We start from the raw sequence: 15078 nt of genomic DNA on the forward strand, positions 1-15078 counted from the left end.
TATTGTTCAGTTAAATCTGACTCTTCATGACCCAGTGGGCCATAGCACTTCAATATTGTCTATGGTTTTTTTCCTGGCAAAGATATTGGTGTAGTCTGTAACTTAACAGAAACTAAATGACTTGCCCAGGATCACACAGTAAGTATCTGAGGCCAGATTGAACTCAGAAAGATGAATCATTCTGACTCCAGGTCCTGAACTCTGTCCACTGTACCACCTGGATGCCCCTGAAGCATATTATAGTATAGTATATATAGCTTTATTTAAACTCCTGATTTCTAAACCTACTTTTGCACAGAAGCATATTAGATTTTTCTCCAATTCCTCCTTTTAGCTTTATATTTCAAGCATGTTTCTTGAAAAACAGAACATTGTCATCCATTTTATTAACTTCTGCTTTATGGGCGAGTTCATCCCATTCATGTTCATAGTTATGATTGTTAATATTTACCTTCATTCTTTCCTCTTACACTTTTTAAAACTCTTTGTCCTCATCCCCTTTTTGCAAATAAGAAGTTAGTAAAATAGATGGAGTTGCTAAACACACGATCAATAAGTGAAATGATTGGTTTCTGCTCTATTAAATCTCATCTCTTCCCCTTACCCTACCCCTGATTTAAGGTTTTTATTCTTTCTTTCTTTCCTTTTAATCCCCTCTTGACTGGGTATTCTTTCAAACAATGAAATTTGTTTTGCTATATCCTTCCCTTATTCTTAAAGTTCTCTCATCCTTCCTTGTCTTGGCCCCCTCCTATTTCCCTTTCAAGTTTAAAGCATTTCTATACATGTGTTTTATTTGTGTGTAAAATTGAGTTCAATAATCTTCTTTTATCTACTAAGGTTTATGAGATACCCATTTCCCTTACTCCTTTCTTCATGTTCAAATACTCTTTATGTTTTGTAATTCAGTTATATGATAAGTGATTTCTCTCCCCATCCTCTCCTCCCCAGTATATCTCCTATTTCTGTCTTGGACCATTAAAATAGAGCCATACTACAAAAAGCCATATTTGCTTTTGTATGTGACCCTTAAATGTATTAGGACACTGAGATTTGTCTAATAAAGTGACATTTGATATGAATAAATGCTGTTATATGTTGTTGTTCAGTCATTTCAGTCATGACTGACTCTTTGTGACCCCATTTTGGGTTTTCTTGGTAAAGATATCAGAGTGATTTGCCATGTTCTTTTCCAGTTCATTTTATAGATTGGAAACAGATGCAAAAAGGATTAAGTGACTTTCCCTGGGTCACAGAGCTGATCTTGCTCTTTGATGGACAGCTACTGTTTTCACCATCCACATAAAAATTATTTAGAATATTTTTCCATGGTTACATGACTTATGTTCTTTCCTTTCCCTCTTCCCTCCCCCCTCCTGGAGCTGACAAGCAATTCCACTGGGTTATACATGTACCATTGTTCAAAACCTATTTCCATATTATCCATATTTTCAATAGAGTGTTCTTTTAATGCCAAAACCCCAATCACATCCCCCTGGAACCATGTGATTGATCATATGTTTTTCTTTTTTGTTTCTACTCCCACAGTCCTTTCTCTGGACGTGGATAGTGTTCTTTCTCATAAGTTCCTCTGGTTTGTCATGGATCACTGAATTGCTGCTAGTAGAGAAAGCCATTACATTACATTATGCCACAGTGTATCAGTCTCTGTGTACAATGCTCTTATGGTCCTGCTCCTTTTGCTTTGCATCAGTTCATGAAGGTCTTTCCAGTTCTTATAGAAATCCTCCAGTTCATCATTCCTTTCAGCACAATAATATTCCATCACCATCAGATACCACAACTTGTTCAGCCATTCCCCAATTGATGGAACCCCATCATTTTCCATTTTTTTGCCACTACAAAGAGCATGGCTATAAATATCTTTGTACAAAGTTTTTTTTTTTATCTCTTTGAGGTACAAAACCAGCAGTGCTATAGTTGAATCAAAGGGCAAGAATTCTTTTAAAGCCCTTTGGGCATAATTTGAAATTGCCCTCCAGAATGGTTAGATTAATTTATAACTACACCAGCAATATATTAGTGTTCCAATTTTGCCACACCCTCTCCAACAATCATCACTTTCCTTTGCTGCCATATTGGCCAATCTGGTAGGTATGAGGTGATAACTCAGCATTATTTTGATTTGCATTTCTCTAATCAGGAGGGATTTAGAATACTTTTTCATGTTATTATTGATAATTTTGATTTCTTCATCTGAAAACTGCCTATTCATATCCCTTAACCATTTGTTGACTGGGGAATGGCTTGATTGTTTTAAAATTTATTTGGGAAATTAAACCTTTGTCAGAGTGTTGTTATAAATTTTTGTCCCAGTTTGTGACTTTCCTTCTAATTTTGGTTGCATTGGTTTTGCTTATACAAAACCTTTTTAATTTGAATATTTGAAGTCATTCATTTTACATTTTGTAATGTTCTCTGTCTCTTGCTTGTTTTAAATTCCTTCGTTTCCCACAGATCTGACAGGTATACTCTTTTATGTTCATCTAATTTATTTATGATTTCACTCCTTATATTTAAGTCATTTACCCATTTTGAATATATCTTGGCATAGGGTATGAGATATTGATCTAAACCTGATTTTTCTCATACTATTTTCCAATTTTCCCAGAAGTTTTTGTTAAACATTGGGTTCTTGTCCCAAAAGCTGGGATCTTTGGATTTGTTGTATACTATCTTACTGAGGACATTTACCCTAAGTCTATTATTCTATTGATCCTCCGTTCTGTCTCTTACCCAGTACCATATTATTTTGATGACCACTACTTTATAGTATAGTTTAGGATCTTGTACTGGTGGTCATCCATCCTTTACATTTTTTCCCATTTTTTTTTTGATTGATTGATCTTTTGCCCTTCCAGATGAACTTTGTTGTATTTTTTTTCTAATTCTATAAAAAAGGTTTTTGGTAGTTTGATAGATACAGCACAGAATAAGTAGATTAACTTGGGTAGGATTATCATTTTTATTATATTAGCTTGTCCTACCCAGAAGCAATTAATCTTTTTCCAATTATTTAGATCTAGTTTTAATTGTGTGAAAAATATTTTGTAGTTGTGTTCATATAATTCCTGTTTGTCTTAGCAGATAGATTCCTAAAGATTTTATATTGTCTAGAATAATTTTAAATAGAGTTTCACTTTCTAACTCCCACTGCTGAGTTTTTTTGGAAATATATAGAAATGATGATGGTTTATGTAGGTTTATTTTGTGCCCTTTAACTTTGCTAAAGTTGTTAATTATTTCCATGAGCTTTTTAGTTGATTTTCCAGGATTCTTTTAAGTATACCATCATATCATCTGCAAAGAGTTTAGTTTCCTCATTGTCTACTTTTATCCCTTCAATTTCTTTTTTTCCTCTAACTGCTAGTGTTTCTAATACAATATTGAATAATAAAGGTGATAATGCGCCTCCTTGCTTTACTCCTAATCTTATTGGGAAGGCTTCTAACTTGTTCCCATTGCAGATGATACATGCTGATGGTTTTAAATATATACTATTTATCATTTTGAGGAATGACCCTTCTATTCCTATACTTTCTAGTGTTTTCAATAGGAATGGATGTTGTATTTTGTCAAAGGCTTTTCCTGCATCTGTTGAGATAATCATGTGATTTCTGTTGGTTTGATTATTGATATGGTCAATTATGTGGATGGTTTTCCTAATATTGAACTATCCTTGAATTCCTGGCATAAATCCCCTCTGGTCATAGTGAATAATCCTTGTGATAACTTGCTGTAGTCTTTTTGCTAGTGTTTTATTTAAGATTTTTGCATCAATGTTCATTAAAGAGATTGGTCTGTAGTTTTCTTTCTCTGTTTTTGGCCTGCTTGGTTTTGGGGTCAGTACTATATTTGTGTCATAAAAATAATTTTTTTTGCTTATTTTGCTAAATAATTTGTATAGTTGAGTCCTTCACTATATCATGGTTTACTTATCACAGTTTTACTATTTCATGGGTTTAAAAATATATACATATCTAATTCTGTATTGAGGAGTTACAGTTGTCATGGCACACTATTGACTGATAGGATGAAAAGTGAACAACCATAGCACTGTGTTCTGTATCCTGAGCCCTGATTGGCTCAGTGATTATAGGTTAAGTGTGGAAAAGGTTTGTAGGAGAGTAGTAAGGGTTTAACAAAGCTTTAATATATATATATATAAATAATAAAATAAATATAATGTCACTACTTCACAGATTTTCATCTGTAAGGATAATTTTAGTGTTTTGACTTAAATCTAAATGATTGGTCGCCAGGGAAAATTCCCAAATAATAAAATACTCAAGTCAGCTGGGAATTATGGAGATTTTAATTAATTTAAACTGCTCTGACTCAGGCTGAACCAGGCAGTAGTTAAAGGCCTTGGCCAAAGTGGCCTTCCTGAGTTCCTGAGTCTAAAGGAAGGAAGTCAGTCTTATCACTCACCACAAGACTGTCTCCAAGCTGGGTTCCAGTCCTCCACTGAACTCAATCTCCTGAACTGAGTTCAGAATCCAATTCCACTCTGAACTGAATTTTGAACTGACTTTTAGCCTCCTTTTAAAAAGAATTTTCTCTTATGTCACCTCCCCTAAATTTTCATGTCTACCAATCATAGTAGATGCTTTTTTTCCATGACTGCCCATTCTTAGTTCTTACCACTCTTTAGTTCTCACCTTCTCTAGTTAGATTATATCTTCTGAGTACTTCACACTTCTTTGTTAAGCTTGCCTTTTGTGAGTTACTTGACCTTTTTTTTTGTGATTAATTTAACCTTTATAGGTACTTAACACCTTTTTGTATTAGATCTAAAAATAGACAGCTTAAGGTTCTAGCTTTACTATAAGGTATGAGTTAAGTACCTTCATTGTTCAATCAGGAGTTTACAACTTTATCTTTCCCTAAAGTATGCCTAAGTATGGGTGGAGTAATGTACAGTTCCCAAGACATTCTTGATTCTTGTTAGACCAAGTATCTCCATTGTTACAATAAGGAAATAGCTAAATCAAATCTTCTAAAGTATAGTCTGAGTAGTTTTTAAGATTCATACATCTAATGTTGAGGTCTCTGGAATGTAACTCCCATGATAGATGAGGGATCACTGTATTGGGATTAGTTGTTCTTTAAATGTTTGATAGAATTCACTTGTGAACCCATCTGGCCCTGGAGATTTTTCCTTAGGAAGTTCCTTGATGATTTGTCCAATTTCTTTTTCTGAGATGGGATTATTTAAGTATTCTATTCCCTCTTTTGTTAATCTTGGCAATTTATATTTTTGTAAATATTCACCTGTTTCACCTATATTGTCATATTTATTGCCATATAATTGGGCAAAATAGTTATTCATAATTACCTTAATTTCCTCTTCATTAGAGATGAGATTACCTTTTTCATCTTTGATACTGTTAACTTGATTCTCTTCTTTTATTTTAATTAGATTAAGCAATGCTTTATCTATTTTATTGTTTTTTTCCCCAAAAGTACCAGCTCCTAGTCTTATTTATTAGTTCAATAGTTCTTTAACATTTAGTTTTTACCTGGGGATTGCTAATTTGTTCTTTTTCTAATTTTTTACATTGCAAGCCTAATTCATTGATCTCTTTTTCTATTTTGTTGGTATAGGTATTCTGAGATACCAATTTCCCCCCTGAGTACTGCTTTGGCTGTATCCCATAGATTTTGATATGTTATCTTTTCATTGTCATTCTCTTTAATGAAGTTTGTAGTTGTTTCTATGATTTGTTTTTTGACTTGCTAGTTTTGGAGAATTAGGTTATTTAGTTCCCAATTAATTTTCAATTTGCTTTTCCATGGACCCTTGTTAATTATAATTTTTATCACATTATGAACTGAAAAAGTTACATTTATTATTTCTGCTTTTCTGAATTTTTTGCAATATTTCTATGCTCTAGTACATGGTTGATCTTTGTATATATACCATTTACTGCTGAGAAGAAGATATATTCCTTTTTATCCCTGTTCAATTTTCTACAGATATCTATTAACTCTAATTTTTCTAACATTTCATTCACTTCCCTTACTTTTTTCTTATTTATTTTTTGGTTTGATTTATCTAGTTCTGAAAGGGGAAGGTTGAGATCCCCCACTAGTGTGGTCTTATTATCTATTTCCTCCTTAAGCTCCCTTAATTTCTCTTTTAGAAATCCAGTTGCTATACCATTTGGTGTATACATTTTTTGTAATGATATTACTTCATTGTTCATTGTACCTTTTAGCAAAATATATTTTCCTTCCTTACCTCTTTTAACCAGATCAATTTCTACTTTATCTTTGTCTGGTATCATGATTGCTACTCTTGCTCAGCCTTTTGCCTTGAATCTGTATGTGTTACACTGCCTCTGATGTGTTTCTTCTAAACAACATATAGTAAGATTATGGTTTTTAATCCATTCTGCTATCTGCTTCCATTTTATGGGTGAGTTCACTCCATTCACATTCAGAGTTATGATTATTAACTGTGTATTGTCCTCCATCATATTATCTATCCTCTTTAGATCCTACTCTATTCCCTTTCATCCTATTCCCTCTCACCAGTATTTTGCTTATTTCTCCTTTCCTCCAATTACCTTTCCCTTCCCTTATCTTATTCCCCTTCTACTCCTCTGTAGGGTAAGGTAGAATTCTATACCCCTTTGATCCAGTTATGATGAGAGTCAAGTTTAAGCATTACCCATCATCATCCCTTATTCTTCCCTCTCTATAATGATTTTTCATGCCTCGTTATGTTATATAATTTGTCCCATTCTATCTCTCCCCTTTTCTCTCAGTGTAACACTCTCACCCCTTGATTTTTTACATATCATCCATAGGCATATATAGCATATCATACATATTTCATATCATTGCATTTAAATATATCATATTATTATATAATTTCTTATATATCATATCATCATAATCATCTTACTTCCCCATCCTCTTTCTGAATAAATTCCTTCTATCTTCTCTACTACTTAGAGTAATTTTTGAGAATTACAGATATCCTCTTTCCATATAGACATATAAACATTTTGATTATAATGAGTCCTTTAAATTTTCTCTTTATTCTTTACCTTTTTGGGTTTCTCTTGTGTCTCATGTTTGGACTTCAAATTTTTTGTTTACATCTGGCTTTTTCCTGAGGAATACTCGGAAATCTTCTATCTTATTGAATGCCCATTTTCTCCCTGAAAGAATATATTCAGTTTTGCTGGATAGGTGACTCTGCTTTGTAAACCCAAATCTTTTGCCTTCTTGAATATCATATTCCATGCCTTTTGACCCTTTAATGTAGAAGCTGCTAGGTCCTATGAGATCCTGATTGTAGCTCCAGGGTATTTGAATGGCTTCTTTCTGACTGCTTGAAGTATTTTCTCCTTGGCTGGGTGGCTCTTGAATTTTGCTATTATATTCCTGGAAGTTATCATTTGAGGATTTCTTTCTGGAGGTGATCTGTGAATTCTTTCAATATCAATTTTAATTTTTTGTTCAAGGATCTCTGAGCAGCTTTCTTTGATACTTTCTTGTAGTGTGATGTCCCAGGTTTTTTCTTGATCATGGGTTTCAGGTAGTCCAATAATTCTCAGATTGTTTCTCCTAGATCTATTTTCTAGGTCAGTTGTTTTTCAATAAGATATTTCATGTTTTCCTCTTTTTTTTTCATTCCTTTGAGTCTGCTTTTTGCTTCTTCATTTCTCATCAAATCATTAGTTTCTAGAAGGTAAATTCTTATTTTTAAGGCCTGGTTTTCCTTTGTCAGTTTTTGGTTTCCCTTTTGCAATCAGCCCATTTCTTCTTCCATCACTTTCCTTTCTCCTTGCATCACTTTCCTTTCTTCTTGCATCACTTTCATCGCTTCCCCACTTTTCCTCTGCCTCTCTGAATTGGTTTTTGAAGTCTTTTTTGAGCTCTTCCAGAATCTGTGTCCAATTCATATTTTTCTTTTGGACTTAGTGGATGTTTCCTTTGCTTTCACTGTCCCCTTCTGTGTCTGTATTTTGCTCTTTGTCTCCATAAAAATTCTTTAGAGGTAGGTGCTTTTTTTGTTTGCTCATTTTTTTCTATTTAATTATAATTAGGCTTTGTTTTCTGGGAAATTGGGGCACCCTCTTAAACTTCAGTCCTTCCTTGATGCTATTTTTAGCTTATTTTCTGGGTTTTTACCAGTTTCGGTTCTTGGAGTCTGATTTCATGGTCTGAGGACTAAAGAGCTCTGAGAGCCCAGTCCCCCTGCTGATTCAATTGACTCTTGAGATGCTGATGGCTTAAAGACTTGCCTCAGGCTTGGGCATAAGCTTTTGATCTCAGTCTGAACTTGATCAGATCAGGGGCTGATTAAATTCTAGCCCCAGAGTTAAGCTCAAGTTTTTGTTCTCACTGTGTACTTGATCCAATCAGGCACATCCTTCATTGTCCTGTCTTGAAGCTCTACCCTTAGATTTAGGCAAAAAGGTCCAGGGGACCCCTCTCCTTAATATTACCAGCCACCCCAAATTGTGTACTATGCCTCATCCCAACCTTAGACTGGGAATCCTAGCTTCTGAACCTTGGATAGCAGATTTGGGTGGGGGATATGGATTGCTCTTCCCTCCTTGCTATAGCCTCTTGTTGGCTCTGCTCTGCTCTCCTCTCACCCCAGTGTCCCAGAAGATCTCTGCCTACCTTTTGGGTTTTTCTTTCCTTAAAAGCTGTTTCACTCTGTTTCTTTGTTGGTTATTTCACTCCTTTATTCATTTTGTGGCAATATTTTAATCTTAGTCAGAGAGGATTCTCATGGTGACATGGAGATGTTCTGGTTTACTCCACCATATTGGCTCCACCCCAAGAAGTCTCTCACCATCTACTTTTTAAAATAAAACAAAAACTTCTTATCTTCTGCCCTACAACTGATATTAAATGTTGATTCCACAATCAAAGAACATAAAGGAGGCAATGGGAGCTAAGTGAGATGCCCAGGGTCATGTAGCTAGGAAGTATCTGGAGCCATACTTGAACCCAGGACCAGCCACTTTTCCCTGAAAAGGGCTCAAGGAAAGTTTTTGGATGAGATTATATTAACTACCCTTTTTAAAGATAAGGAATATGTTGTCTTTCAAACATCACCTTAATTACCTCTCATGGATATGTAATGCACTAATAATTCTGACACTTGCTTGAACTTAATATAACTGAGGCTCTAAGAGAGTTGAATAGGAGAGGCTTCTTTTAACTAATCTAAGGGTAATCCCCCTTGCTAAAAAGAATCCTACAGGAAGCAGCTAGGTGGCTGGTCTGGCTATGCCATTGATCTCATCATGTATGGACTCATGTTCCTACATCACATTCACCTGTGTGCAAAACACTGGGAAGTGCCTATTTCAAAATAGGGTTATAGGAAGGAGTCATTCCCTAAGTATTATGGATTGCATTGGCTTTCCAATGGTCATTGCAAATACAGTTACCAGTCTCAACAGAAAGGAATAATAGAATCAGAGGATTAATTTGTTTGAAGGGAGGAGCAGGTGGCATTAACCAAGGAAAAACATTTTAGTGCATCTGGAAAGTGAAGGAAGTAGGGAGCAGGTGTTTAACACAATGTGCAAAGAACAGGAACCTCCTAATCCTTTTGGCTTGTAGTAAAGAAAGGAAAGGATTCTTCCTCTGTTTGGCAAGGGTAGGTCACATGGGCTTGACAGCTAGGGTAATGGGAACAAGTGCCCAGAAGCCAAAAGGATGGATTTTCCTAGTGATGGTATCATTTCTTAGTGAGAGACCTGCCTAGTTTTGTTTAGAGACTTTAGTAGATAGATTCTTGAAAGCAGTTTCAGGTTCTTATGAACTCTAGATTCCCTCCTTTTCCTTTGAAAAGAATATCATGAAAACTGTCATTTCCTATTTGTATTAGACTGTCAAACAGAATTCTTTCTCACTCAGGGCCTAATGCAATCTATTTTTTTAATATTCTCCTGTCCTGCATTCATCTTATCTATTTGAGAACAGAAGCAGGTAATGACTTTCATATGTATAATTTCTTGATCTCAGCATCTTTCCAGGTTTTGACACCAACTTTTTGCTTTTATCAAGTAGGTAGAAATCTTTGGTAACAATATGTTAACCTGTTCCTCTAGTGTGTTAAGTGTGCCAATCCAATCAAGCCACTCAACTAATTTGTTGTTAATGCAAAAAAAAAAACAAAAAAACCTAAAACACATGTAACCCTCAAAAAAAATTTTTTTTAATACAGTAAACTGCTTGGATCGACATGTGCAGAAGTTCCCGGATAGAGTTGCTTTGATCTGGGAGAAGGATGAACCTGGCACAGAAGTGAAAATCACATATAGGTATGATCATTCTCCCTTGTCACTTTTCAATGTGAACATGTTTAGTATCATAGCAAATTTATCTCTTTGTTCTTTTTTTGTGAAAAAAAAGGCTAGTCCCATCTCCCCTTCCCAATTTAGCAAAAATAATTTGTGACTAAAAAAATCCATGTTTAATAATTCTTCTCAATCCTCCCCCTCTCAGAAAAAAAGCACCTAATAACATGATTGTGTATGGAATACTTCTGGCTGAGAAAGGAAGGGAAAGATATGTGTTAAAATATTCTTTCTTTTTGACCTTTCTCTCTCTCTCTCTCTCTCTCTCTCTCTCTCTCTCTCTCTCTCTCTCTCTCTCTCTCTCTCTCTCCCTTTCCATCCCCTCTTCCTCTGTCTGTTTATGTTTCTCTCAGAAATAGATTGTGAACTTCTTGAGGTCAGAGCCTATCCTTTGCCCCTTTAGCCTAGCACAGTGACTGGCACATTTATTGCTGTTTGGTTGTTTCAATTGTGTCTGACTCTTTATCACCCCATTTGGGGTCTTCTTGGCAAAGATACTATAGTGGTCTGCTATTGCCTTCTCTAGCTCATTTTATAGATGTGGAAACTGAGACAAATAGGGTTAAATGACTTTCCCAGAATTACACAGCTAGTTTGTGTCTGAGGCTAGATTTGAACTAAAAAAAATAAGTCTTCCTCATTCTAAGCCCTGTGTGCTATCCACTGTGCCACCTAGCTGTCCACAGTAGACACTTACTAAATGTAATATTCCAGTAAAAAACATGAGTGGAAAATATGTGTGTGTGCGCATGTGAATAGATATATATGTTCAAGGCAGGAAGATGGGAATGCTTGAACACTATTGAACAGTGATGGCAAATCTTTTAGAGATGGAGTGCTGGGCCCTGCCCCCTTTATCCCACACAGGGGATGTGCACTCCTATTGGGCTGCGGGCACAGGGGTGGGGGATGTGAAAAAATGTCATCAGGCATGGTGGAGGGGGTTAGGGAGCAGCTCTGCTCAAATCCCTCTTCCTTTCTAGTAACAAACTCTGGTGGGGGAGGGGGACTGAGTGCTCACAGAGAGTGCTCTGTGTGCCATCTTTGGCACCCATTTCATAGGTTTTGCCATCACTGCTATAGGCCACACCATAGCCTTGGAGAATAAAAAATAATTTCCCCTTCTTGATTAACATTTAAGTTGGGTTGGAAGAAAAGTTTACTGATTTATCTCTCTTTTTATTACTCATGTATTTACATGATGATGGAGCTAGTTTGTTTTTTTTTAAGGGAGAGCGTGGTACTACAAGGTGCATCAGTTGCTATTTGTTCAAAATTTATTAATTCATTCAATTTATAGTTGTTGATCATCTACAAAGTGCACAACACTGTTCTGGGTACTTTGGGGCCAAATATGACCTGCCTCCTACCAACCAGTGTGCTGCTGGCAGATCAAAGTTATATTGATCACATTTATTCCTCTGATTTAGTGCATCTTCATTATCTATTGGTTACTACACCCTTTAGCCTAGCATTTAAGGTTTTCTACAGAAAATCTCTCCCTAATCTGTCTTTCACATTCTATTTCTAGTGATGCACAAAATATATAAATGATTTAACCTTCACTATTATAGATACTCTTCTCACCCAAGGTACAACTTCTCCCTTTCTAAGTGGTAGAAGGCTTGGAAATGAATTTAGTTGAGAATCTTTAGTATATAGGAAAGTTAGTTAATGGATTTTTGTTTAGGTTTTAAACACAGAGCAAATTGTCTAAAATTTGTGTGATTTCTTTGAGTTTTGTTTTCTATGATTAATGATGATTTATTAATCTTCAGTAGTATGTATGCATCATATGCAGATAGCAGATATGATTTTTGCTGTTATAGCATTTCTGACTATTGGTTCACAGACTGATGGTGGTCCGTGCCTTTATCTCAACCTGCTCAAATAAATCTTCCTCCTATTTGCTACTAGCTGTCTTCTAATGCTTTTGAAAGGGATCATGTTTTAGATTGGTCATTTGTGCATTTCTTATTTTCCTGAAGGCTCTTTGCTTTTAGATCAGGCTTGCTTTTTTACTTTATGTTGTACCCATAGTAGTTTAATCTGTTAAACTGAGTTGAGACATTTTTCAGTGCCAGAGGGTGATAATAATCTTCAGGCAATTCTCCATGTCTCTAAATGACAGATAAGTTGCCAAGATATATTGGTGGAGAGAATTTCTGGAGTGGGAAGTCTACATACCACTGATATCACAGGTTCCCTCCCGCTCAAAAAATTCTCCATCTACAGCCTGACATTTATATAGTGCTCTAAAACACCCAGTACACCTTATATACATTATATCATTTGTACCTCACAATATCCATATCAGGTACATATTACATTATTATCCCCATTTTACAAACGAGGAAGCTAAGAGTTAGCAGAGTTCTATGATTTACTCATGGACATGAGGCTAGTAAAAGTCAAAGATAGGCTTAAATCCAGGTCTTTTTGTCCAAAGCATGGCACACTACTCACTACTGCCACATCCTCCCCCATGCTAACTTATAAGCTTCTCACCTCAAAGGTCAACATGGCTCAAAGTTAAGCTGCAACCTTAAAGGCAAGTGTATAAAGCATGGCTTGACCAAAACAGAAATAAATGTCCTGCTGCTTTCTCAATATGATCAAAGTTTGTTGTCTTCTCTGCTCTAGTCTTCTGAAAACGAATTGCCTTTTGCATTGTTTTGAATTGAATTGAAAACCATTGCCTTCCTAAGAGTTGAATAAATTGCTTTCCAAGGTAGTAGATTGTCCTTTGCATCAGTTCTTAGACTCAGGAGCCATTGTTCTAATGGCTCCTTCCTGTTCTAGGAAGGGATCTGAGAGGTCAACTAATCCAAACTCTTGTTACACTGGTGACTAAGTGATCAACTCAGGAAAATTAAATGATTTGCCCGGTGGGCACAAAGGTAGTGAGGGACAAATCTCCAGGCAGGGCCAAATGACCCCTTGTTGTGGATACTGTAAGAGTCTTGTTTCACTGACCTCTGAGGACCCTTTCCAACTTTGAGGATCAGATTCTGGTCAGCCTCCTCAGGGATTGTGATACATTGGCTGACCTTGACTCTCTCAGCTGAGGAGCCCTTCTGCTGTACAAATACTTAGTTAATGTTAAGCTATGTTTACTATTTTTTTTTTTTTTGCTTATGTGTGGGGCGTATTGAGTAATGTGGTGCTCAGAAAATCCTGAAAGACTCTTCAGGACAACATGTGATAGCTATAATGAGCTTAAAAGTAATTTAAACCAATTGGCTCACTAGGCAGCTCTATGCTGGAGAAATAAAATTCTGAGCTGAAGCAAGTTCTTCATTCTCAAAAACAACTATATGCATGCACAAATGGGCACACACACACACACACACACACACACACACACACACACACTGGTGCTTTAGCTGAGATCTTTCAAAATCGATTATAAAGTTTGAGATAGTGTCAATTCCAGGTGAATGCCTATCTCTGCTCATTGTTTGATGTTTGAAAAGAAACTTTTGTAAATTTGCAGGCAGACTATATTACCAACTATCCAGTGGGGATTTGGGTTAATGATTATCCTGGTAATTTTGGGTTGTTGCCATGATTTCTATTTCAGGAAGCCCAGCTAGATATTGGTACTGATTGTCCTGCCAAAAATGAGTTGTGAATGTAGTTGATTCTTAGGAAAGACTGGTCCTTCCAGCTGCCCACACTTCCCAGAGGAGGTGAGGCCTGAGAGGAATCGATGGTCAGCAAACCCTGGCTACCCCACTGACCTGGAGGAAATGGCCTTAGCTCTTATTCCTTCTATGTCATTAGTTTCTGAGGTGGGAGAATCAGAGATGACAAGGAATATCTTCTTTTAATATATAATCTCCATCTGTAAAATTGAAAGGAAGAAAAGGTGAGATCCCATGACTTGGAAGTCAAGGCACTATTTAAATAGAATATAATAGAAGATACTAATGTAGATAGTATAAATTTTATTTTATTTTATTTTCTATTTATTTTATTTTACAGACTTTGCTGTTCTATTTGTACATGTTGGTGTTAGTATTTATTGAATTTTTCGATGCTGATAACCTCTGGAAAGCACTCAGAATTTTGTATAAGTAATTTGTTTTATTTTAAACATTCTCTACATAAATAATATTTTCAAGCATATCTTCCTTCTAAAGCTGAGTATCACCTATTGAGGTACTGCTTCTCTATTGACTTTGTTTTTGAAGGATGAGACTCTTATACCATAGATTCTTTCTTAGGAATCCTTGAGGAGTGTAGGAGTCATTTAGAAGCTTACCCACCTCAATAAAGAGGATAGGAACTTCATAGCAAATAAATAGCCAGCTCTTGCAGCAGTCTAAGAAAGGCCTCAACTCAGTGAGAATGGAAAGAATGAGGAAGGCTATTTACTTAGCATAACGTTGGTCACAAGGATGAGTGATGAGCACAAACCTGCTTATTTTATGGAGAGTCAGGCAAATTTCCACACATGACAATCAACATACCTCATATGATGTTGCTTTGCAAGAAACCTGGTTCACACTGACCTGTTTATACATTTTGCTGAATAGAGAAAGACTTTCTTGGGCTTTTTAAGCTTATAGAAAGTTAAATTTTCCTCTTCAGTGTTCTGATTCTCTATTCTTGGTGTGATAACTATAATATTTAATATGTATGTGATGATTTAGGTTTACAAGGCACTTTTTTATAACATTGAGATAAGGAATGCAAATATGATTCCTATTTC

General features: G+C 35.8%; 1 protein-coding gene across 2 annotated transcripts in view; it reads left to right on the top strand.

The window, feature by feature from the left end:
* The window catches only part of ACSS1 (acyl-CoA synthetase short chain family member 1), a 93334-nt gene that overhangs the window by 20150 nt on the left and 58106 nt on the right, over positions 1 to 15078 (top strand). For both annotated transcript variants that reach the window (XM_056813804.1, XM_056813805.1), the window contains exon 2: positions 10229 to 10325. In XM_056813804.1, coding sequence (XP_056669782.1) covers positions 10229 to 10325 — 97 coding nt within the window. The remainder of the gene's footprint in view (positions 1 to 10228; positions 10326 to 15078) is intronic.

Source organism: Monodelphis domestica, chromosome 1 (assembly GCF_027887165.1).
Source record: "Monodelphis domestica isolate mMonDom1 chromosome 1, mMonDom1.pri, whole genome shotgun sequence".
Taxonomy (NCBI): domain Eukaryota; kingdom Metazoa; phylum Chordata; class Mammalia; order Didelphimorphia; family Didelphidae; genus Monodelphis; species Monodelphis domestica.